The 26,365-nt window shown below is 43.7% G+C and overlaps 1 protein-coding gene across 2 annotated transcripts in view; it reads right to left on the reverse strand.

The window, feature by feature from the left end:
- Positions 1-26,365, reverse strand: part of PAMR1 (peptidase domain containing associated with muscle regeneration 1) — a 71,024-nt gene that overhangs the window by 4,986 nt on the left and 39,673 nt on the right. For both annotated transcript variants that reach the window (XM_059931387.1, XM_059931386.1), the window contains 4 exons: positions 22,904-23,121; positions 20,430-20,537; positions 3,833-4,045; positions 1,980-2,046 (listed from right to left, as the gene is read on the reverse strand). In XM_059931387.1, coding sequence (XP_059787370.1) covers positions 1,980-2,046; positions 3,833-4,045; positions 20,430-20,537; positions 22,904-23,121 — 606 coding nt within the window. The remainder of the gene's footprint in view (positions 1-1,979; positions 2,047-3,832; positions 4,046-20,429; positions 20,538-22,903; positions 23,122-26,365) is intronic.

Raw genomic sequence — 26,365 nt, forward strand, 5'->3', positions numbered from 1 at the left:
TGCAGTTCAGGGAGCTTCTGGACTTGCAAACAAACACAGCTTTTGGCCATTGAAGGTTTGCGTTGCCTTTGGGGGTTCCTGGGTGAGCCTGGCTGCTGGAGACCATCATATCCCCGCTCCAGCAGCGTATCTTCCAGAAAGATATTTACAACCAAGTTTTAGGCTTACTTTCTCATCTACATGAGACACCTGGCACCTTGTCACCTAACCCCCCATTACAACCGCTTTACAAAATGCAAAGCCCGGTGGTAGTCTTTTTTAACAGCTCTGGGCCTCCTCTCCAAGATGTCTCCTTGGGAAGAATACTTACTGGAGAGTCCAGCCCCAGGTAAATCACAAAGATCAGAAAGGAGGGTGGGTAGAAATACTGGATTCCACTGCCACTGTCCCCAAGGAAATGCCTTGCCCAAAAGGGAAATGGAATGAGAGAGCCAGAGGCAGAGTGAGAGATGAAGGAATATCCTGATCTTTGAATATTTCAGATCACTTGTTTGGGGTCAGTTCCAGTCACTGGGATTCATTGTTACCATTTCTAAAAGCAATAGATACTGCTTACAGGTGTTCATAGGTGCAAGGCGTTTTTAAGGCCTTTATATAAGGCTTAGTTCAAGCTTCATGCATCAGGGAGCAGACCCTGAAGACCCTGGATTTGCATCCTGGGTTTGCTCCTTCCTCTAGCAATGTGACCTTGGGCAAGTTCCTCACCCTCTCAGAGCCTCAGTTTACCCATCTGTAATAAAAAGTAATAAAACCTAAAATGAAATGGTAATAATAATACTTACCTCAGAGGTTGTAGTGAAGATTAAATGAGCTAATATATGTAAAGAACTCAGAAGTGTAACGGGCACAGAGCAAACACCCAGTAAATGCTAGCTATTTGCCTTGCATTTAATCCTTAACAGTCCCCAGAGACAAATGTTATTGTGATTACCCTTACTTTTCAAAAGAGGAACTAAAGGCTCAGCAAGCTTAGGAATTTGCCCAAGAATACCCAGTGCTAAAGAGAGATGACAGCAGGTCTTGAACCAACTGATCCAATCCATTCATTCATTCATTCATTCGCTCATTCATTCAATATTTTGGGGGTGTCCACCACGTGGCAGGCACCGTTCTAGGAACTAGAAGCTCAGCATGAACCAAACAGAAAATGTTCCTGCACTTATAACTTTCACATTTTTTTGGTGGGGTACAGGGAGACAGAAATTGAACAAGTAAATGAACAAAATGTCAGTAGGACAACAGGTGGAGATGGATGCCAATGTGAAAACTGGAGACCTCTGTAAAGGCCAGAGAGCACTGGCTAAAGAAGTCAGCTCAGCGGTCAGGGTGGAGGTGGGGTTGCTATTTTTAAAAGGATGGTCTTGGAAGGTCTCTCTGCCAGGTAAAAACTAAGCAGGGAACTGAAGGAAACCAGGCACTAAGCCTCGTTGAAATCCAGTGGAAGCAGGTTCCTTCTGGAGCCACGGGTGTAAGGTTCCGTAGCTGCCACCAGGGGTCCCCACCTCTATCTTTCCAGGAAAAAAGCTGGGTGGGTGTCCCTGAGGCCTCACATCCTTCATCAGGGACAAGTCATTCATCTCCGGTTCCTGGCCCCACCAGCCTGCCTCATCTGCTTGGTCACTACCAAGAACATCTTCCTAAGCCACAGCTGGCTGCATAATAAATACGTAGTAATTTCAGGAAGACTCGAGTATTAAAATCCAGTTCCTCAAAGACCATCTTAAAGTCTGGCTTCCCACCAGCACTTACTTTCCCACAATCCAATGAAATCTGTGCATCTTCCAACAGTTGCTACCTCTTGGCTAAAGGCAGCTGGCTAATAAGCCTCCATCTAATGAGCCCTATTCTTCCTTGGCCAGTCAGCACTGAGTGTCCCTAAGAAACCTCAGACTGTCTTTGGCCAAACACCAATGGGGAAAGGGGGTGGGAGAGGAACGTTCATTCGCCTTTAAAGCAGAATTCAGGTGTTTCAACCTCACCTTGACTGAACCTGCATTGGAAGAACTCTCCGTCTCACCAGGTCTGAGATCTTTGGTTCTCGACAGGCTAGGGAAAAAAAAAAAAAAAAAAAAAAAGACAGTGCTGCATAATCCTTTTCCATATTAACTGTTCACACCATTCAGTTCAGATTCGTACCTGACCACCCTTTCTGGAGACCAGTGCACATTCCCCAGGCTTTCAGAGGTAAGACACGTTAGCCAAACTTGGACAGCTCGCTTAGCAAAAGAGCATGCTGAGTTTTATCTAAATTGGCAACCCCCTCTGAAGAACCCCAGTAGAATAAACACCTCTGCAGAGCTGCTCCCCCCAGGTGATATGAAACAATGGTAATTAATAGATTAGGATTATCTGTTCACATAAACAGTATTGGCGAACTTAATCAATACAGAATAAAAGCCAAGGTCAAGGTTCTAAAATAGAGCCCAGCAGAGTGAATCACAAGGTTCTCATTTAAAACCAGACAGCAGTGTCAACCATCAATAAATCTTGAGTAACTGATTCCTCCATGTCTCTGCAACTAAGGCCCCTAATGGTCCTTTGAGGGCAACTCAAAGCCCAGTTTAATTTTTTTGAAGTTTCTCTTTCTTCACAAGTGAAAAGGAATCCTTCCCATCTCACTTTCCCAATCAAGCAGCCAACATTCGTCTAATTAGCAACCTAGGGAACTCTGCTTGTATTAATTTGTAAGAGAAGAGTTGACAAAAATCTCCAAGGACGTATGAAACACCGTTTCCATACTTAATGAAATCAAGAATCAGAGTCTGTGCTGGTGAGGAAGAAGCTTGCTCCTGGCTAAAGTCTAAAGTGATTTCTTCCTTTCACAAATCTTTCTTTCGTTCCTTTTCCCATGATTCAGGTTGTTGACAAACACTCAGAAGGGAAAGTGGAGGATTGAAGCAATTATCTGGATAATCTAGGCCAAGGATATGCTTTTCTTCCCAGGAAACAGCTAGATAACTGTGACCTGCCACCAAAAGGAGAGGGGCTGTCGACCTGGAGCAACTAGTGAATCAACTCAGCAAGAAACTATGCATGCCCACTCCCAAGGGGGGTAAGGTCCAAACTTCCCTATGCAACGTTCCATTTGTTCTGGTCTCCAACTACCTTTTAAAATTTACCTCCCAGATTCCAGGATTGATTCACTCTTTGTTTACCATGATTCTTTCACTTCTGCCTACACCACCTTCCCTTTGTCTTCTAACTGGAATATCATCCCAACTCCTCTTTACCTCTATAAATCCTTCCCTGCTTCCCAGACAGGTTCCAGTGCTCTCTGCTACACGCAATTGTCTCTATTTCACTCCTTCTCGGAATATACACCACTCATTTGTTCTATAACTCTCCTTTGAATGTTCAAGGGTTTACTGTCTTTTTAAGATGCTTTTAAACATCTTAACATCTCAAACCTCCCTCCACATAGGCTGGCAGGGATGATGTGTCTATTGTGTTCTTTTATTTCTTGCACTAATTTAATATTGCATAGAGAGTAGATAAATGTAGCCATATAAATGCATTTTAATTGCTTCAAATCTATGCTTGGGTTTGCATGTATAAAACTCAGCCTTGTCATCTTTCCTAAACTGCTCTGTTAACTACATCACTCTTCTTGATCACATCAAGACATTGTGATTAGGATAAGCAGGTCCTTTGGCGGTTCAAAAAAGAAGCAAATGTTTTATGGATGATTTCCAACCTGAGAGTGATGTATGGTTCCAGTGAGAACCTAAGAGAGAAGGCATTTTTCCAGTGGCTCAAAAACATATATGAGAGCTACCAAAATGTCCAGCAACTCCATCTATTTCTACAGACTTCAAAAATATTCAAAAGTTACCTTTTATGCAGATGGGTTGTTTCCCCGACCACTCTCCATTCTGCTGGCAAGTTCTCATCTCATTGCCGCTAAGAACATAGGAGTTGTTACAAAAGAAGGTCAAGACGGTGCCAATTTTTGCATAGCGCCCATTGATGAGCCCAGGGCCTCCTGTAATTTTCTTGTACCCATTGACTGGGTCCCCAGGGTCTGAGCAGTTTCTTTCTTCAAGGACTGGAAGTGGAAAGAAAAGGAGAGCTATTAATAGTCTGAAGCATTCCATTTTAGCATCAAATATTTTCAAGTCTCATTGAATTAAAAACGCAGTGATACAGAACCTGCTAACAATGGTACTCAAAGGAATTACCAAGAGAAAACTCATAATAGAAAAATGCATGCATTAGACATATCTTCCCCTTGCTTTTACGATTTATTCTTAAATTGAGAAGTGTTTCATCCCATATACAAATAAATTTGACACAACGGTCTCTCATATAATCATGTTCATTTGTTTCTCAAACTGTGGGAGATGGCCAGGCCTGGACAAAATACACATTTTGCCTAAGTTTTTATGATCAGTATACAAGGGTTATTGGTTTTCAGTGTTGTAATATCATCTCCTTCGTTCCCTAAAGCTTAGGCAATTAAACCAGACTATTCAGTTTCCTATTTGTGTTGTACCCAGAAAGTAGAACAGATTCAAAACGAGTACATATATAAATTTAGATTTTATATTTCATCTGCTGGAACATTAGTGTGTTAGAAGTTGTAATTAAAAAACACTAGAGGACAATATAAATTCAGAGATACAACAAATTCCCTTGATCTCCAAATATAACGTTCCATCTAAACATTTAACAATATTCATTACAAAGATATCTCTATTCTCTAATTCATGTTGCACAGCTACTTAGAGTAAAATTGGCATCACCAGCTATTCTAAGCACTGAACAGGATATTAGATATATCCTGGAAATATTCTATCAGCTAGATAACATATTTTTCTCAAAAAGATTATGGCAAATTACTGAATATTACTTGCCTAAGGACACAGAGTAAGTCCCCTGAAGAATTCAACCTTTAATTACTGAGTTTGGGTACCAATCACTCTATCAGCCTCCCTAGTCTCTTTTTAATCATTTTTTCTAAGACACAGGTTCATTCCTATAAAACTGTCCCCACACAATACAATTACGCACTGGACATGCTTTACTTCCCATAAATGTCCCAGTTACCTTTCAAACAACTTACTTGCTTGCCTCCAGGCAAGAAATTAATGTCCATTCATATAATACTTCTACAATATTTGAGAACTAAAAATTAATGAATATTCCTCTGTGCAATTTGGCAAGGTTGCTAATATTGTCCAAGTTTCTGGTTTGTCTGCTCTAAGACTGCCTGTAGATCACACGACAGATGATCTCAATGACACTCTGTGTGTTTTGGGCTATGTACTTTGAGCAGTTTCCCTGAGGGTTGACTCCAAAGCCCCATTTTAAGTGTCAAAAAAGGACCTCACTGAGTGAGCTGTTTAAAAAAATACCGAAATGGTATAGTGAGGGCAATGCACATTTCTGAAGCTTCAAGTGGACTCAGAAAGTCCCCCAGTGCTTATATTTCCAGGAATCCCTCTATGATGCGAGAGCAAGCATTCCATATTGCTTCAGTGATGGGGCCACCTTCTTACAGTACAGACTCATTCAGTGCTGAACATGTAGCCCAGAAACAACCAGCAAGAGCCCACAGACTTCAGTCATCTCAAAAACATGTGTTATACCTGCAAGTTTTAGAAAATGGAATTCACTGTCAACATAAAAATCAGGGCATTTCTCATAGAAATCTGTGTTCCTGGCTTCTGACAAAATTCAGTTCCAGAAACCCTGGGTCTGTATTCTCACACGGCAAGAATCAGCTGGTGTGGGGAGGAGCTCCCTGCCTGGACTGGACCACAGCCTTGCCTCGGCCACAGGCCTCCACCGACCAGCTGCCTGGCTCTGGCAGACACTTAAATCTGTGGCCAGTTAGGCTATATCAAAGGGCTGTGATTTGTGTAACTCAAGTGTAGCTCCTCATCCATTTTGAGTTTTGCTTGCTAGAGCTCATGGCCAAGAACGATTGGGTTATACTAAAGACCCGTCCTGGAATACTAAAAGAAAACGAACTAGCCTCTAGCCGCATCAGCTCAGCAGAAGACAAGAAGAGGCTTCTACTGTAAGCCTAATTGTTGCATTTTAGAAGTAAGTAGCTTCCTGGCCCAGTAGGCTCCCACTCCACGATCTCCTACGTGCAGGATTCTCAGGGATCCTATTTCTGTGACATTTCATGTGGGTTTAACTGGCAGGAACAATGGAGAGTTCTCGAGCTCTTGGAGGTAATAAAGCCTCAGGACAATTCAGGTTCTTTGTTCCTCTCCCTGAAGAGGCTTTAAAGGAAGATTTAAAGGGAAACGGACTCAAGATATCCAAACAGGTCTGCCCACGGCTGAGGAATTCTGCCATATTTCTATAATTCTTAAATGCCTATTCCTTTATAACGTGATGTGTCTGAAATCAGGTCATATGCCTACATTTCCTGTAATATTTCTTTACTCCCAATCCCCAGAACAGCTATAATTAAATCAACGGTGCACCTTAAACTTGCTAAAATCTTAGAATGGAGAACTATTTATTTGGTTTTAAGTTATGCTCATGAAATGTCCCCAGGGTTGAGCTGAATGATGCTTCCAAGTAAGGGTTCAATGGGAGGTGAGACTATACGGCTGAAATTCAAGAGAAATGCAGACATTAGAAACAGATTCATAAAGGATTCAGATAATGTAGTTGTCTGACACTACTGAAAAATAAATAGACTGAATATATTCAAGGAAATAAAAGACAAAATTGAGAACTTTGGTAGAAAACTGAAAACCTTAAAAAATAGCCAAAGGAGAAATCTAGAACTCAAAAAGTAAAGTAAAAATTCAGTGGCTGAGTTTAATAGCAAACTGGATACAGTGTAAGGGGACTAACAAACTGAAAGATAACTTGAAAGAAAAGATTCAGAACAAACCCCAAGAGTCAAAAAGGTGAAAAATATAAGGAAGATGTAAGGATACAGTGAGGAGGTTAATAAATATGTGTAATTGGCATCCCAGAAGAAAAGAGAGAGAATGGAGCAAAACCAATATGTAAAGAGATAATAATTGAAATTTTTCTGATGAAAGATGTCAACCTACAGATTTACAAAGTCCCAAACCAGATAAATATGAAGAAAACCACACATAGACATATCATATAAAACTGTTCAAAACCAAAACCAAAGAAAAACAATTTAAGGAGCCAAAGGGTTAAAAGACTGGAAAAACATCTTTTAAAATAATTACAGTCATTATCTCTGGCTTGTAACGCTGAGAATGCTTTTTGCTTCTTTCTACTTTTTTTTAGAAGTTTTATAATCAGAAAATGCAGCCATAAAAGTTTGTTATTATTTTTGTTGTTGTTTCTATTGTTATTATTTTTTAAAGTATCAGGCAAAACGGTTTGGGTCCTCCCCACTAAGCCTATAAAACTAGCATTAAGTCTTCATGACTTTTTTTGTGTGTGTGTTCCCATACCCACTCCAACCCATGCAAATCTCTTTACCATCTTGCATAATCACAGACTAATCCAACTTTCCATGAACTCAGATTTAAATGAGTTTAAATGAGTTTTGTCACTAGACTCTGGTGGAAAAACAATGTTTTCCAGGATCCAGATAGCTATAGGCTTAAATAATCATTTGGTCCTCAGTGTCCAGAATAAGCACACAGTAGGTGTTCAACAAATGTCTGTTTGTGGGTGGAAGGGATAAAGGCTAAAATGTATTCATTCTTCCACTTAATAAACCAGGGCCTGGGAAAATTAATTAATTTCTCCAAGACTTGCTTTTCTCATCTATAAAATGAGATAATAACACTTTTCTGGCTGGGTCGGTTTTGAGGAGTAATTTAAACTACACATAGTCTCTAATTCCCTTTTTTGCCTTTATTTACAAAGCACCCTACTGCATTTAAAAATCAATTCCCCAAATTCATACACCTTAAAGAAAAACCCATAAAGGAATCTAAAGGCCCATTATTGGGCCTATTCAAGTATAAAGCAATATTTTTTGGCTTCTTGGTAATGCGATGGGCTTCCAGATCTGGGTCCAGTGTGTTGATTCAGACTTCTGCGTACCAACCATGGTCTCTGTACATTCATCTATTTTAATCCTGTGTAATGAAGCCTTAAAACTATATTCCTATATCAAACATCTACTGGGCATTATTCTCTCTTCCTTCTGTACCCTCTCCTATGATGCTTTTGAAGAGAATTCTAAGACTTCCTCTATCCATCCTTTTCTCTCCCTGTTTAGACTTCTACCTGTTGGGTTCATAGAGCGTCTGCATCTCAAAAGAGCATCTCCCCAGGGTTAGATTTCCAAATTCCCTCTCTTTTACCCCTGTGGGTTCTCTGTTTAGAAACCTTTGTATCTCCCCACTGAACAGACTCATGATTTTTTTTATTTGATTTTTCAAGAACTTTGGATTTCATTTCTCCTCAGTAGAATGGATGTTTTTACACAAAGCCAAATGAGAATTTAAAACATCTGCATCTCTGGTGTGAAGGAGCATCAAGCTCTTGCTTTTTGCTAAGTAAAATATTACATAATTAGTAATAAATAGCACATTGTCCTGTTACTTTTGGGACTCGGCCCAGGGATATGAACACATCAAGTTTAGCATGCCTTTACAGGCTATCTTTCGAACAAAATAGTACTTGGGATGCATTTCTATGGGATACTGTTTCAGATAAACATTTAAAGAAAGACCTTCCCTCATTTTCTTTTTTTCTCAGGGCAACAGTATTAGGCAGTTCGCTGTGATACCACTTTACAGAGGAGATGCAATGGCTTTGGGATGGTTCTTGTAGTGATCACTACTGGTGCCCCATCCAGGTCTCCTTGTATCCTTTTACCAACTCAACTTCTACCTGTGTGCTTTGCTGCTGAGAGCTGGCACCTGCCACCTTCACAGGACTGCCCCTTGGGCATGGGCACCATCTTGCCCATATGAAGAGCTAAAAAAATGCCTAGATTTTTGTTCCCTCATGCTCACTCCAGGGTTGGCTGTAGCCAGTGACTGATGGGTGTGGAAATACAAAAGCCCAACTCCTGTTTCTCGAGGTGTAATTTACACTTCCCAGCACCCCACAGGATCAGGCTGAGTCTGGGAGTTCAGCTGAAATCACTCGTGCTTGGTTTTTTCCTCTTTCCTATTTTGCTTCTGCAATTCCCTTACTGGTTGATCCTGAGAGTACTTCCTTTAATAAATCATTTGGACCCAAATGTGGCTCAGGGTCTGGTTTGAGGGAGAAACTAAGCTAAGACAACTCTGCTGTTTTCTTATCCCTGAGTACCAGAGCCCCTCATGCCTCCCTAGGGCGACACTCCTGGGAGGTGATGAGACCCGAGAGAGGTTGTTATCTCAGCCCTGGGCATAGGGCCCTGTTTGCCTTTCAGCACTCCTGGGAGATCTTGGTGAGGATGACTGCAACTAGAAAGGCTGCATCTCATCAGAGGGTCTCCAATCTCATCAGAGGTTCTCCAGCCTCCACAGATATTCTCAGATTCCAGCATCCCACCCCCACCCCCACCAGCAGGGCTGTTTTGACCTGAAGGGATCAGGTGCTCTAAGACAATGGACTTCCCTAAGCTAAACAGTGTAGACGCAGAATCCACCATCCAAGGATTCTCCCTGCTGATTTGGTGCTGTCTTTGGAAAGCCAGGGACCTTTTTACAACCCTGGGGTATAGAACGTCTCACGGGACTGAATTATGGATCTTTGATTTGAATTTAAGTTGATTTAAAGCAAATAAAGTTTTATCTTTTTCTCCCCCTGATTGGTACACAAAGATTCATACCCAATATAAAGTAGCTAATATGACCAGGTCCAGAAGGTCTATAAGAAGTGGACACAATGATGAAGATGTCAGGGAGTATGTCAGGATAATGTAGAGACATTTTAAGGAAAAGTAGCTTTTTGGTGCACACAAATAATACCACTTTTTTGTGCCCTCCTGTCAGATCAACTATATTGACTATAACAAAAGGAAGTTCACACTCTTCATCCCTAATTTAGGGAGTAGACCCACTTTCCCATTCCCCCAAATAATCACAAAACTCAGGAAGCAGTTCCAGCTGTGGCAAGAAAACAGACCTCTTGCTCCATTATATTGCTCTCTACCAGTATATCCCTGTTCACAAACTATCTTCTTATGAATGAGTCTAGAATTTCACTATGATATACCAGACTTCAAGAATATTTGTCTTTTCCTTTGGTCTTAAGTTCAAATTTGGAGACAACATCTAGAAAAAGCCCCTAAGAACCAAAGAATCCAATCACCGCTTTGCCTTTTGGAAGCCCTGTAAGTCTCTCTGTAGAGAAAGACTGGTGAAGTGCTGTTGGCTGCCCATTTCGTTGATTAATTTTCTTGCACCACCTAGTGTTCTCCGTCGCTTGTTCTTGTCCCACTTCTAAATTGTTTTACTTTAATTATCATTCATACCCTGCTTGCTTTCAGGAATGGTTTGATGTGATTTACAAAACTGCACCTAAAAAAAGCATACTTTTTTCCTCTAATTTTATATTAATGATATATTTAGGGTAGCCAGAGAGCCACCTGAGCAAAAAACTAAGAGGACTACTCTGTCTCTTCAGCAGGAGCTGGGTCTCAGAGCCGTAAGATTATCTTGAGAGTTCCAGCAAGGGAAAAAGATCCAAAGTCAACAATATTCATTACCCCATTATCTAGCTGGCAGTGTGAGGTGGGGTGTTAGTCTCAATTCTTAACATACTCATGGTATCCACCCATTCTCACTCGTCAAAAAGTCAAGGGAATAATTTGTGACAGAATTAAGGTTCTGTTTGGGAAAGGCATTAACTTTCTCATTGGGACTTCCTTCATTCTGGAAACCCAACTTAATCTGAGACCAACACCCAGAGACAACCATTGGACAGGCTCGCATCTCTTCCTCACTTCTTCCTATTCAGCTAATATCTGAGTCTGGTGCCTCTGGACCCAATATCTTTTACTTCCACAAAGGTCTTCCCCAACCAGGAATAATGATACCAACTCGTGATATAACCCCCCACTGAAAACCCTTTTTATCCCTGTCCAGCCAATGGAACCCTGCCGCCCTGATGTTTTCCAGCCTTCCAAAGTTGTGAATGAGACTATCCATGTGAAATTATACTTGGACTGCACACACTGCTATTTGTTCATCTGGCAGCAATTTGAAGGCTGAGGCTTACAATTAGCTATTTGATCTTAATCAGTATTGTCCTTGGCTTTGGGTACACTGTGTCTTTTGGATACCACTTTTCTGGTATTTGGATGGCCTATTTCATTAGACAGCTGAAACTCCCTGTGCCTAAGAGATGGGTCAGCTTCAAAAAATCCTCAGAAAGTTCTGGTCTTTTTGTGGGGGTGGGATGAATTGGGAGATTGGGATTGACGTATATACACTACTATGTATAAAATAGATTGCTGATGAGAACCTACTGTATAGCACAGGGAACTCTACTCAATGCTCTGAGGGTGACCTAAATGGGAAGGAAATCCAAAAAGAGGGGATATGTGTATACGTACAGCTGATTCACTTTGCCGTACAGCAAAAAGTAACACAACATTGTAAAGCAACTATACTCCAATAAAAATTAATTGGAAAAAACAAAACAAAAAAATGAACCTCACACATCCTTATTTGGTAGAGCTGATGAGCAACCTACGTAACTATAGAAACTTAGCCATCTTCTACCTAGGCGATGTGCTCGGTAAGTCCTCTTAGGGCTCCCACAAATCTCAGAAGGTTTCTGAGTCACCTCCTGGGGTGGGGACTGGGGGTGGGGTGGGGTAATAACACTAAACTACCAGGGGAAATGTCCCCCATGGCATTCATGGTCAACTTTTCAAATATAAAATACATCCCAATGAAAATGGCCCAAACAAGGCAATACTATTCTGTTTAGCCTTGGGGATGAAGATAATGACCTTGCGGAGGAGTCCTGAGCTTCTGAGAACATGTGAGTCCTAAGAGATCCTGCCAACTTAGTAATTCTCACCACCATCACCATTACCAAAGGCCTTTCTAGAAAAAGTTGTCGCTGGGAAATGTACAGCATGACCACTCTCCTCTGCACCAGAAAAAGGCTAAGATTGGAATTGTTTTACAGTTCTGCCTAATGAAGGGGGAAAATATACCAAAGAGCCCTGCCTTATCTCCTCAGTGCCTGGTACCTAACAGACACTCAAAAATGTCTGGCTGGATGAATCTGCAAAGTGGGGAGGATAATAGTTCCTACCCCAGGGGGATGTTGTGACAATGAAATGAGACAGTGTCACATAAAGCACAGAGCTTGACCTATATTGAGAATCGTGAGAATAACTACTGTTGTAATTCTTAATACTTGGATACCAATAAGGATGTCTTGTGTTTTGCAGAGAGGAAGTTTTCACCTTCTGAAGCAGGGTGAGGGACAGGTAGTGAACAACCCACAAGGCACAAGGCAGGAGGCTTTAAGGAAAAGTGGGAACTCTGTAGCCTTTGTCAAGGGGCTGGAGTCAGTCTCAGGGTCTGTGACAGCAGGGATGTTTGTTTCCATCAGAAGTTAATTCTGCTTTGCTCTCAAGTTCTTCTACTCTTTGCATCTTCCCCCCACTTCCCTGCATGGGCATACCGTCCATCCCAGCTCTAATGGGTTACCTCTTAACCCAAAACCAAAATAAAATCCACCCCCTGCATTAAGTCCTGCCTCAGTGACCTCGTCTGCCAAAGCAAAAGCCAAGGGGGCCCCAACAAGGAGCAGGCAAGTGGAAGCAAATTCTTAGTAAAACAATGGTGGACATGGCCCATTCCACACTCATGGGCACTCCACCCCAAACTCTTGGAGACAGTCAGGCTGGAGAGTTGTTTAGGAGGCCTGATCTGTCCTCCTATTATTTGGCTGGAATGCCATCCATAACTAAAACAATTACTGACTAGCAAAATGCATCCCTTATATACCAACCCCAATCATCTTACTCTGAATGAGAAGAGGCAATGCCTTGGTTAAGAGGCCACAGGCGCATGGAGCCCAGCAGAGTTAACACTGAAATGTCACTGGGTCTATGTAGACTCAGATTTACCAACAAGGAATGATCCAAATGAAAAGGAAACTTTTCCCCTAAATTATAAAAGCAAACAAACAAATCCCTTGATAACTATACAAGGGCAGCTTCTACTGTGTTCAGTGACCTCTTTGGCTTTCCAGATCTAAATCCAAATGAGACAGCATCCCTCTAAACATGCTAAGAAGGATGGCAGAGATTCATCTCCATGTTAGGGAGGGAGAGGAGATGGGGGGCTCAGGTGTAGGGGATGTGTAAGAAGTAAGCAGTCCACTAGCTAATCGTCTTTCTGAGCTCCTCCAGTATCTGAAGGCTCTGGGTTACCAAGTGCTGGTGGGTAACAACTACGGATTCCCTGGGACTGTTTTCCATGGGGTTATCCCTATACCCCTCATACCCTCTCAGGCCAGACTGTGTATTCTCTTCTCTACCCTGTTAGTCTAATAAAATATGTAAGGGATGCTCTAGAGCTTTGGTTTCCTGCATAACCACAGGGGACTGACATACAGCCCACCCCATGTTAAATGAGTGACTATTAAAAAGTCCCATGAGAAAAAAAGGAGGCTGACTAGATAACATGATGCTTGGGGCAACCTGCTCTGGAGTTTCCCAATCCAGTTCCCCCTGACATTATTCCACTTATCACCTCTAACAGCCCCTCCCTGGCTGTTCTGGCTACAAAGACTCCCCATCCATCATGGCAACGTGCATGTCTTCTCCTGGGGTCCAGGGTTCCTTTATGACAATGGCATTGGCAGTATCTACTTGTCCTTTAAAACCCGATCTTTCTTGCCTGGATACTGGTGTAATGGTAGCAATACTTAGCGTCTGGCAATGATTCAGGAGGAAGAGTTCACAGAGAAAACTTAGAAAGTCTTGTGAGAATTTTCTTAAACCCTAGGACTCTAAGAAAGGTTTGTCATGATCATCTAGTTTGTAGAAACTAGTGCTGTTACCCTAACCCCTTGTCTAGAGAATCCCTGCTTTCTGCCAAAGTTTTAAATGGCCACATGGGGCCAAAAGTAGTAATAAGAATAACTGCTTCTATTATTTAATATAATAACATCAATATCAATATATAAGTGCCTTATATGGATCACCTTGTTCCATCCCTGCCATCACCCCTAAGAAGAATTAGATAATATTTTCCTGGAATTTATAAGTGGCAAAACCGAGGCTCATAGGAGATGAATGACTTGCTCGACATTTACTGGGCTGGTAAATTGCAGGCTTAGAACCAAACCAAAGTCTTTCTGACCAGAGTCCAAGCTCTTCACCCAGAGTTGCATCATCTCACTGTGAACAAAGGTGCACCTGTCTTCCACATGTTAAGGATGAAATAGGCCTTTAGAACTGTAAAAAAGCCAGTAAAATAGTTCCATTTTTACCATACCTCCCCTAAGAGATCTTACAAGAATTTGCATTAATTCCACCAAACCTGAGGCACATTATTTATCTGTGATGGGAGAGGCGATTGTGACCCACTAGGGGTCTCAGTACATCCTCACTGCATCAGTGTTAATGTCTCCTTGAAAACCCCAAAGTTCCCAATCACTTATTCTGATGAGAAACGCGTGTTGGCCCTTTGAAGCTGAAGTATAAAGTGTGCCTCTCATCCTGGGCTCTTTTCTTCCCAGTCCTTGGGACAGGCTAGTGGGAAACCTTCTGATGCTCCAAAACCCCAGAGACACCATTTTTCTTTAATTGGTGGAAGCCGATTCGTGTTGTTCAAAGGCGCATCAGAGCCCGCAGTATGAGCATTGTGCCCCAAGATTTAGCCCGTTTCATCACCCTTCATTAGGATGCAGGGGGGAGACCCCGGCACCGTCAACTGGGCCAGATGAACAAAGGCAACATGGAAACTGGAGCGGGGCAATGAATCCCTTGCTCTCCACTTTTTCAAAACAAGATTCCGACCATTTACTCAAGAACTTATTTTGTCCTCGTGTTCCATACAAAGAAACAGGAAATTTCAGAGGGAAAAAAAGGGGCCCCAGTTTCTTACATGGTGGCCCAGGGAGGTTGGGGTAATGGAGGGTGCTGGCAGGAGGTTAGCTTGGCCCCAAAGCCGAGGAGGGGCCACTCCCCTCTTTTTGTTCTCAGAGGAGGTCACCTGGGAGCAGGGGAAGGTTCTTGCTCCTTGGAAAACAATTTGAGGAGAAGGCTGGGGTAGCCGTCCTTGAAGATTGTCCTCGGGGCTCTTGCACCCTCTCTCTAACTGAACAGGGCAAACCTGTGTTGACAGTATCTTATTCTTCATCTACTACAACACAAAATCTGAACGAGACATCTCCCCTCAGACCCACAGAATTCCTTCGAAAATAAATCCATTTCCAGCTTGACAAGAATAGACCCTGGCTTCTGACCTGCAAGTTCTGATTCTTATTTTGAGGACTGGCATTTAAAATGGTTCATCTTGTAATCTGGTAAAACCTTTTGGTGGCCATTTTGACAACAGCTCTCCAAAGTTTAAATACGTGTACCCTTTGGACTAACAGTTCAACATCTAGGAATGTATCTTACAAAAATACCTCTACATGTGAGCGAAGAAACATATGTTAGGCTCTTCATTGCAGCTTTCTTCATAATAGTAAAAATATTAAACGTGATATCAAGTCCATCTTAAGGGGTGGAGTGATTATATGATTGTATAGACACCCATACAATGGAGTCCTCAGCAGTCATTTTTTTTCCCCCATGAGGGAGACCAACAAGGAATGACCTGGAAAAAATATCTATGATATGAGCACGGAAAATAAAAAGTTGAAAAATTGTATGTATACTTTAATCCACTTTTGTTTAAAACAGGGTTTCTCGACCTTGGCACTACTGACCGTTGGGCCAGGTAACTCTTTGTGGGGGAGGCTGTCCTGTGTATCGCAGGATGCAGCACCCCTGGCCTCTACCCACCAAATGTCAGTTGCACTCTCCCCCCTTGCTATGATGACAACCAATAAAGTTTCCAGTTTGCCAAAAGTCCACTAGGGGTGGGAGCAGGGGACAAAATCTCCCCCAGTTGAAAACATATAGACAACCTAGGTTTGCATGTCATAGAAAAAAGTCTGGAAGGATACTCACCTAGTTGTTAACAGTGGTTCCCCTGGGAACCGGGATTGGTCAGGGAAAACAACGTTCTCTTTTTATTTTATACACCTCTGTACTGTTTGATTATTTTTACAAGTATATATTTCTTCTGTAGTTTAGTGGAAAATCTATTTCTATTCCACTCCCACTCATCGACATATACATACACAAAGAAAATAAAGAGAACAGCTCATATCAAGAGACAGTCAATCGGGACTCTCTAGAAAAGAGAGACAGGTGGGCTTTACCTGGGAAGGGAAGCCCTCTGGGAGGACCTGATAATGAGACAGGATGGTAACCACAGCTCATCAGTCCATCATCTGGAGTCTCATCAAGCCAGGTGGTGAGAATGGTGTCAGAGAGATGGTGAACAACGTGGGAAATGAGGAATTCTGGCCTCTGGTTTTGAATTGGACCGAGATCGGTGTCTTGCACCCTGTACTTCAAATCCTTCATTTGCTTAAAGGATCATCTACCTTTCCACAAAACCTTTAGGAGAGCAGTGCATTAAAGCAGCAACTATGAAGTGGTTTCCCCTCATCAGATTTGGTACTACATGAACAAAAGATGGAATTCTCATTAATATTGGCTTTGGTGCTTTTAAAGCCATTTTTTGTAAAACATATGCCTAGTCCAATTTGGACAATTTAGAATTTGAAGAATCCCAGAATGCTTCAGTTTCTTATTAATTTTGAAAGAATTTCCTCCAGGGAGGTTTGTTCGGTTTTTTGATATACTCATGAGAAAAACAATAAAGTAAAGCTTTTTTTTTTTTTTTCTTTTTTTCTTTTCTAGATGATAGACTGCTCTGGGAAAATGGTTAACATTTGTTCAGAAATTACAAGGTAAACTGCCACAGCCAATTGTGATCATTCCCTCACTGAGTTAGTTGGAATTCATGCTGAATTTCCTAAAAGGAAAAACAGACCTAAATCTTACAGAAAATAATCAAACATTTGATCCCCTACATTGATGCCAGCAAATGGCATATCAGATATCCACCACCAATATCTTCACCCAGTCACAACTATAGGGTACTAAGGGAATCACGGTTTTTGAACAACATTTTGTAAAGTAGCTAGGAAGAATTCTCTTGTCCATCTATGCAGATGTTTTGAGACTGAAAGTGATTTGAGACCAAAAGTGATTTGAGACAGGTTTTGAACCAAGCTATGAATCAGTTCATAATGACATATTTTACATTCTTTTTCGTCATGGTTAATTGTTTTGTTTTGGTTTGGTTTTTTGCTGGATAGAATAACAATGATGAGAAATCCTTTTGTGGCTCAAAAGCTACTCATAAATATTTTACTCACAACTTTTGGACCAATTTCCTTCCCCCCCTCCACCCCCCGCCACCATGATTTGACCCAGCTTCTTAAAGGCATTTTGACTAATTTGGTGATGTTTTACTTCGCTCCAATTTTACCTTTGTTTATCAAAGCTCTAATATCGTACAGTTAGTTCACCAAAAATTTAAGCCTTCCTTTTTTGTTCCCCCTCTGAATCTAAAAGGTAGAGCTCAGGATTTGCCATTGTCAAGACTCCAGAATCACTCTATATACAAATTCTTGAAACAAAGGGAAAGCAACATTTCTCTTCTCCACCTTGCACACAACCCCCAGTGAACTTAAACGAGGCAGGAACCACAAAGCAGAACATCATTTTCTAAGAATCCGGCATAATCACACTCAGGTCAGCTGTGCCACCCCAAAGCAAGGAGTGCGTTGAGTAGAATGAAATGCACACTCAAGGACACACTGCCGAAACTGGCTTCTGTCTACATTGTTTGCAAGGCAAGTTCATGAAATTAATTGAAAAAAATGCATGGACTTTATAGAATGCTGTCAGACCAGGCCCCTTATATATAGGATGACCCCAAAGTTACCTGTGCACGCTAGTTAGAAGTGATGGTAGCAAACACTGCTGGCGCTCTGTCCTGGGATGCCCTTTACCTTCTCTCCCCCGCCCAGTCTATACTGTTTTACTTCCAATGGCCTGTACCTACCAACTCTTCCACTGCTCAAGGGTTATTGGAACCACTCTGGCACACGCATAGAAACTTAAGCATGTCCTGCTCGCCCAAGGCAGCCCTTAGCCAATCACCGATTGCAGTTGGGATATGAAAGCCCAGCTGCCTTGCATTAAAGCCAGGACACAGTCTGAGATGTACTTCACATTCCAGATTCCATTGCCTGTTAACACTAAGGCTGGGATTTTGCCTGAAATCATGACTCTGCTTGGCTTCCTTCCCTTCTGGCCCAGCTTCCCCACTCCCTTACCAGCTTCTCCTGGGGGCATGTCCACACACATTGGCATGTCAGGATTTGCTTCAGGGGAACCCTGCCTAGGTCATTAGCTGCCCTCCTTGGCTTTCCCCAAATTTTGATTCCTCTTGTTCTTCCAAACGTCTCATTCCGTGCTGATAGCTGCAGTTTGTGGCACCTGTTTTAAGTCTCAAACTTCTGTTAGGACACACACAGGGTCTTGGTTACCAGAGACCCTTGATAGGTGATTTCTAGTCATAGCCTTTAAGTTCCTCTCTGCCAATGGCACAGTCCTGGGTACTGCACCACTGGGCTGGATGTCACCTGATGCTGCCGTAGGCAGTGGTCAGCATTTGTACCCTTCCCCAGGGCAATGGATTTGCCCTATCAGATACATGTTCTAGTTTCTCTCCTCTGGCAAAAGTTTGAGTCTAATTTCAGAGAAGAGCCATGATCTGCCTTTCAAGAACATGAATTAGAAACTTCTACCTGCTTCTCAGTGAGTTATTTCTTTGTGTTTGTTTCTTCTTATTTCTGCTGTTTGGTTGAACCAGGGTTAGTGAGGGCTACTGTAACTGATCAAGACGCTATGGACCCTTCCAGAGTCAGGCCCCTCCCCCGTACCCTCCGCTGTAGCTCCTCTCTGAAGTACCTAGATAATAGTATCCGGTGCACATTTCCTGAGTTGTTTTACAGATGCTAAAACCACCACCAAGTGGAAGAAATTAACTACTTGATGATCATGGGCATGTAGCCCCCAGACCTACTGGCACCTAAGGACTGATACTGTTAATCCCTCTGACACCACTCTGTTACCTCACCATCAACTGATCAGAGAATTGTGCGCGAGCTGATCACATACCCTGTGACCCCCACCTCCTTCACCTGGCCTTTAAAAATGCTTTGCTGAATCCCACTACTGGGCATATACCCAGAGAAAACGGTAATTCAAAACGACACATGCACCCCAATGTTCATTGCAGCACTATTTACAATAGCCAGGTCATGGAAGCAACCTAAATGCCCATCGACAGATGAATGGATAAAGAAGTTGTGGTACATATATACAATGGAATATTACTCAGCCATAAAAAGGAATGAAATTGAGTCATTTGTTGAGACGTGGAAGGATCTAGAGACTGTCATACATAGTGAAGTAAGTCAGAAAGAGAAAAGCAAATATCGTATATTAACGCATGTATGTGGAACCTAGAAAAATGGTACAGATGAATCGGGTTGCAGGGCAGAAGTTGAGACACAGATGTAGAGAACAAACGTATGGACACCAAGGGGGAAAACTGCGGTGGGGTGGGGATGGTGGTGTGCTGAATTGGGCGATTGGGATTGACATGTATACAGTGATGTGTATAAAATTGATGACTGATTTAAAAAAAATGCTTTGCTGAAACCCTTTGGGGAGTTCCTGCTTTTCCTAGCCCTAGCTGTCCTGGACTCCTTGAAGGTTGCCCTACAATAAATGCTGCACTTTCCTTCACCACAACCCGGCGTCAGTAGATTGGCTTCACTGCACGTGGGCGAGCAGACCCAAGTTTGGTTTGGTAATACTATTATGGTTCTGCTTCTGACTTCTGTCTGCAAGAATTGGAGAGTGTGGGTGACTCAGTGGGACAGCCAGGATACAGCTCAGGCAGGAGGTGGGACTTGAGTGGTGACAGCAGAAGGGGAGCCGTCCTAGAGAACAATGTATGGAATTCCATAGCTGGCATGACTCCAAAATTTGGATCATGGGATGGAGAGGGAGTTCACAGACTCTGGGCCCCAGGTGGGTGTATGATGGTGGCTTTCTACAGTTGACACTTTCTCACCGTGTTTGAGCTCGGAATATTATTCAAGGCCACTGAAGGCGTATCTTTTTGAGAGGTATTTGCAGCAGTTGAGAACAAAACTGGGTGGTTCCAGACATCCTGACTCAAAGGTAGCCCAGCCCTCTTGAGATCCACTCAGTGGGAAAGCCCACATTATCCATCATCTTAGAGGGACCATGGTAGACAGCAGGGAACAACACCCCTGGCAAGCTCCCCAAACCCTCTCCACGCCAGCCCCACGTGACACCTTAACTCCCACTCCGGAGGCAAACTCACGATTTTCACAGTGTTGCCCGGTGTAGCCTGCCAGGCAGGCACACTTGTAAGATCCGGTGTCGTCAAGAAGGCAAGTGCCATCGTGGAAACAAGGCGACGAGGAACATGCTGTAAGAGAAAAGGCAATTTCTCTCAGTGCCCCTGTGCAGTGAGTCAGTTTCTTCACGCCTCCAGTCTTTCACTTGTTTTTTAGTCTTCCTGCAATTTTTTAACTCCTTTTATTGATATCATGTTACCATTGTTTGAGGTTGCCTAAAACTGCTGCTCATTAATCAAATGTTCCTGATGTTATTTGATGTTCTCCAAGGCCCCAGAAGTATGCTCCAGACAGTTAGAGTCTGAGACAACACACAGGCGCACCACACAATTAAAGCAGAGGCGTGCTTCACCCCCTCCTGTAGGGGCTCTGTGGGAGACAGCAGCCTTGGGTACTAGATCATCTTTTTTTTTCAAGGAAGCTCAGTATCCGGGATACTGGGGGAAAGGAACCGGAAGATGATCTTCATGACACTGGTGAAAGTGTACTCAAGAATTTTCAAACACGCATTCTGTAAACAGTAGTCCCTTGAGATACTGAGAGTTATGATCTCAGATATGGTGGGGAGATGCTACTGGTGTTAAATGATAATTAACCAGATTCTCTACTGCAGAACTTCTCCGAACATTCCACATTCTAAGGGGCATTGTGAATTTCTAAGAATGCACATAACGTTCCACCTTTCACAGGCTTCTCTGACCTGAGAGACTGCATTTTACAGAGTGTCCTGGGGACTATTTTTCTACAGAGAACACTTTGGGAAACACCAGCCTGCTTGTTACCCACCAATTCCACATTCTTTTACCCTGGTGTAGAAATATATCACTCGGCCAAGTTCAGCAAACCCAAATTGAGTGCTTGCTCTGTGTAAGGCAGGAGGGATACAAAGATGAACAGGAGGGCCCGCTCACCAGATCAGAGCCTTTCCAAGAAGAGTAGGCAGTGACCATAAACTGAAGCATGATTCAGTTAGTGTCAGAAAAGAGAGAAAGTGCTAGAAGACATTCAAAAAAAGGTAAAGCCACAGCCCATCGGAAGAAGGGAAAAGGCTTAACAGGGGAGGAGAAATCTGATAGGGCCTCGAAGGGTGGGACTTGATGAGCAAGAGTTGGGAGGTGGCTTTAGTCAGAGGGAATAACTTGAGCACAGGCGGGACGCTTCCGGTGTTTGAGGAACGGGAAGAGCTCTGTCTGACTGTTTGACAGTGGAGACCAGAGTTTCCAGAGCTCTCCAGGGGAGGTTGAAGAAGAGACCCTCCTAACTCTCCCCTCAGTCACAGGGTCACACGCTGGCGAGCCACTGCTGCCCCCAACCGCTGACTGCCATAAACACCCCCCGATGTATCTCAGCCTCAGCTGGTAGGGCGTCACCGAGGGGCAAGGATTCGGCCACAGGCCGACCACACCACAGCAGCAAAGCTTCTAGAACTCCCAGGCTCTGAGCAGCTGCAGAGGAGACAGACATCCCGGAAGGAGGCAGTCACACAGGAGCAACTGCTGAGAGCTCCTGTGGGACCATTCTCCGCGGGAGGAGGCTGGGGAGGGTGGCTTGTCTGCCGGTCTTGCTGAAAGGACAGGGCTGATGCCGCTACTGCCCGCCTCCCTTCCTGAGACTTCTGTATCGCACCTTCCAGAAGGAAGCTATAATGGTCAATCGCAATTTTTAAAATTCAGTATTAAAAAAATAGAACTTCCAGCTCGAGTTTATTTTGTAAAACCTGATGCAATCCAATCTCTGAGGACTGAGCACTTCGTTCATTCTGGCCAAATCCTACTTCCTAATGTGAACAGGACAGGAGGTGAAGTCAGACTCAGAGTTACTCATAAAGTAAGTGGCATTTCCTATGTAGTTTAAGACTTTGAACACCTATTTGAAAGATGACAAAGGGAGGCTCAGGGCATGCCTGGGGCAAGGCGGCTATTGAGGGCTTCCTCTGTACCAGACACTGGGCTAAGCTCTTCATCTGTTCTGTCTTCCAGCACCTCCTTAATGGAGCAGGATCTAGGGTTATGCCCTTATTCACTGATTAGGAACATGAGGCCCAGAGAAGTAGAACTTGTCCAAGCCACACGGCTTAATCTGCTAGGGACCAAAGCTAATGCTCTTAACCATGAGAGCCCCTAATAGAAGCTCTAGAGCCAAACTGTACAGATTCCTGGTTCCATCCCCAGAGCTGTGCAACCACAGACAAATTACCTGGTCTCTCTGTGCTGCAGCATCTAAACAGGGGAGTTAATAATTCTTAGCTCTGGTCCTAGTGAGCGTTTCTGAAATATCCCTTGCCATCTCTCTCTACCTTCTTAATGTGCAGGTTGCTTCGGAGAACCCAGCACGCTGGGTTTTAACAAGGCTGGGCAGGGAGAAGGGGGGTACACAGAAAGGAATGTTTGTGTGGAGCACAGCCATAAAATGCGACATTTGTCTCCCTGGCCTTTACCTGTGATCTCCTCAAAGATGGCATGGAAGCCGTCAAAGTTCTTGGAGCCATCTGAGTGGAAGAGGACGTGGAGCGAGGGGCCTGTGCTTCGGATGGGAGCTGGCCTCTCATTGCCACAGAAACGCCTGATGATCTGACTGTCGCTGCTGTCCCCGTCACGGACCTCAACATAGTCATACTGGCACATGTAGTCAAACTCCAGGCTCAACATGACAACCCTGTGGGTGGAGAGGGTGACAGCAGGAAACAGGTGGGCCCCGGATAGTCCTTACACCCCTGGGCAAGTTCAAGGCCAGAGGATAAACAGGTCTCTTGAAGAGTGGTGCCATGGGCCTGATGTGATAGGACAATGGTCCTGGAGGACTTGAGGTCAGATACGTTTCTTTTAACGTGGGTAGGTAGGTATTCTGTGTGCAGGTGTGTGTACGCGCGTGCCCAGGTGAGGGGGGCGCCACAGTCCATTCAGAGAATCTCTGCACATGCTGGCTCCTCTTCCAGGAGCACTTCTCCCCCCAGGCTGCGTGGCTGGTTCTTTCTTATCCTCGGGTCTCAGCTTAAATATTCTCTCCTCAAAGAGGCTTCCCTGACAACTCTTTCTAAAGGAGATCCATTGTTTTCTTCATAATGTGTAGATACATTTTAATTTCTCATATTTATCTCCTTGACTTTGTGAGTGTGTGTGCATGCCTGTCTCCTCCCCTTGACTGCAAATTCCTCGAGGGTAGAGTGTGACATCTGTCTTATTCCACCACTGTTTGCTTAGTGCCTAACGCAGTGCATGGCATATAGAGACAATAAACAAATATTGCTGAATAGCTGACAGAATGGATACTCTATCATAATTTTACAATTGAAGAGTGGAAAAGAGTATGGTGTCTTGCAAGACCAGGTAAAGGAAAAAACTCTGCACACTCTTCTCTCTGATGGAAGGATCAGAAGATAATTATTCTCTTGGTAACAATTCTTGCCCCAAAGAGTAGAAAAAGTAGCACCATATCAAAATTTCAGAATTGAAAGAGATCTGATATATCTGTGATTACCTTAAAGGAGTCTTGGGTTTGGAAATACTGGGGTGCAGCAGATCAAAAAAGCAGAAGGTAACCTTAAGCTCCCATTTCCAAGAGATAAGAAAAGAGGCAGTCATATCCCAGGGCAAGAGAGGAAAAGACATTTTGTAGAAGATTCCCAAGGGAATGCCTAAGTATCAAGTTCACAAAATGTACATCTGTATCTTGTCCCTCACATTTTGGAGAAGTTGGGAATAGACAGAAGAGCTCAGAACTATGACCTGAGAAGTTGGGACCTGTGCTATTTCTACCACCTTGGGTAAAAACTTCAAGTGCCAGAGTTAGAGAACAATCAGGATATTCTAAATGTACTTAAAGGTCTTACTAAAAAAGAAACCCAATCACTGAGTATGCCTAGTGTTTTTCAAAAATTTTTATCACAAAATCTTTTGCTAGGGAGTGTAAGTCTTATTAATCATACTTTGTGAAACATGCTGTAGCATGTAAGGATCTGACTTCTTATCCAGATGCCACCACCAACTCACTGTGGGCCTTGAGCAATCACTTCCTTCTCTGGGCTTTGGTATCTTACTCTAAAAAGGGTAGGAGGGGGGACAAGGCCACCACCCGACAGAGGTCACAGCTTTTTCTGAAACTGAAACATGAGGCATTGCAACTTGTATTTACATTCATTCATTTGTTCACTTATTCAACACATTTGTGGCAGGTCTGCAGCGTGTCAGACGCTGTTCTAGGTGCTGAAAGTACAGCAGTGTCCCAAGTGGACACAGTGCCTGCCCTCATGGAGTTCTGATCTGGGGGACAGACAATAAGCAAGGAAACCAGAAAACAAAGGAATTCCAGAGAATGTTGAGTCCTAAGAAGAAAATAAACCAGGTAAGAGCACAGAGAGTGACTGGGAGGGTAAGCTTTCTACACACATGGTCAAGGAAGACTTCTCTGCAGACGTGACATCTGGGCAGACACTTAAGTGATGAAATGGAGCCAGCCATGTGAAGGTCATGGGGAAGAGCGGTCCAGGCAGGGGAATCTGGAAGCGCAAAGGCCTTAAGGTAGTCATGAGCATATCTGAGGAACCGAAAGAAGTCAGGGATGCTGTAAGGTGGTGTGTACAGGGGAGACTGGTACGAACTGAGATCAGAGAGGGCAGCAGGAGACATCCTGTATGGTGAGGAGTTCAGATTTTATTCCAAGCCTGTGAGGAAGCCACTGGAAGGTTTCAACAACACGACAATAATTTTACTGAGGATTTTAAAGGATCACTCCAGTCACTCTGAAGAGAGGAAATGGCAGAGCTAGCAAGAGTGGACGCAGGGAAGCCAGTCAGGAGGCCACGAGAGAATCCAGGTGAGACATGGTGGTGGTTTAAAGTAGAATGTTGGGGCTTCCCTGGTGGCGCAGTGGTTGAGAATCTGCCTGCCAATGCAGGGGACACGGGTTCGAGCCCTGGTCTGGGAAGATCCCACATGCCGCGGAGCAACTGGGCCCGTGAGCCACAATTGCTGAGCCTGCGCGTCTGGAGCCTGTGCTCCGCAACAAGAGAGGCCGCGATAGTGAGAGGCCCGCGCACCGCGATGAAGAGTGGCCCCCGCTCGCCGCAACTAGAGAAAGCCCTCGCACAGAAATGAAGTCCCAACACAGCCAAAATAAATAAATAAATGAATAAACTTATAAAAAAAAAAGTAGAATGTTGGCAATAGAGACAGTGTGGATGGACCTGAGATTATTTTACAAGTAAGGAAGTAGATTTTGTGATGACCCGGCTGTGGTAGGTGATGGAAAAGGGGGCATCAGGGATGACTGCCAGCTTTTGGGCTGAACACTAGGCTTCAGAGTATTTACGTCCTTATTAGTATCCCTGGCCAGCAGGCCCAGGTTTGACTGGCAGGAAAGAAATCTACATATTTCCAATCCTTCCTAGGGCCCTTTCCCAGGCAGGTGATGTGCTTCTCAATCCTTCCACCATTTTGGATATTTGTTTGGCGGGGTTGGGGGGAGGGGATTTATTTTGTATCCTGTATCTCAGAGAAGCTCTTTAGAGGCCCCTGAGGGGACCCACTGGTCCTGGTCCCTGAGCTGCTGAAAAATTAACATGTGGCATTTAACACCTGCCCTTATCATCCTGCCAGACCCCGCCTGGAGCCCATTCAGCAGAACCCTGTGGCCTCTCACTTGCTCCTTGAATTAACCTTCCTCCAGGAAAGTCCACTTAACGAACCTTACTCCTAACCCCAGGACCCCAGGGAGCAAGAAGACCAGCTACTAAAGGGCAGCTTTGATGAGGAGGATTGAGAAGGGGACCTGATTTGCTGGATCCTTCCAAAGCGGGTATCGTGTTGCCCCTCCTGAAGGACAGAGCACCAACGAGGAGCCAGCTGGCATGTGGTAACCTCCAGGTGCATTGATCCACCCAGAAAATACCTACTGAAAGCCT

The sequence above is a fragment of the Balaenoptera ricei genome, chromosome 8 (assembly GCF_028023285.1).
Source record: "Balaenoptera ricei isolate mBalRic1 chromosome 8, mBalRic1.hap2, whole genome shotgun sequence".
NCBI classification, from domain to species: domain Eukaryota; kingdom Metazoa; phylum Chordata; class Mammalia; order Artiodactyla; family Balaenopteridae; genus Balaenoptera; species Balaenoptera ricei.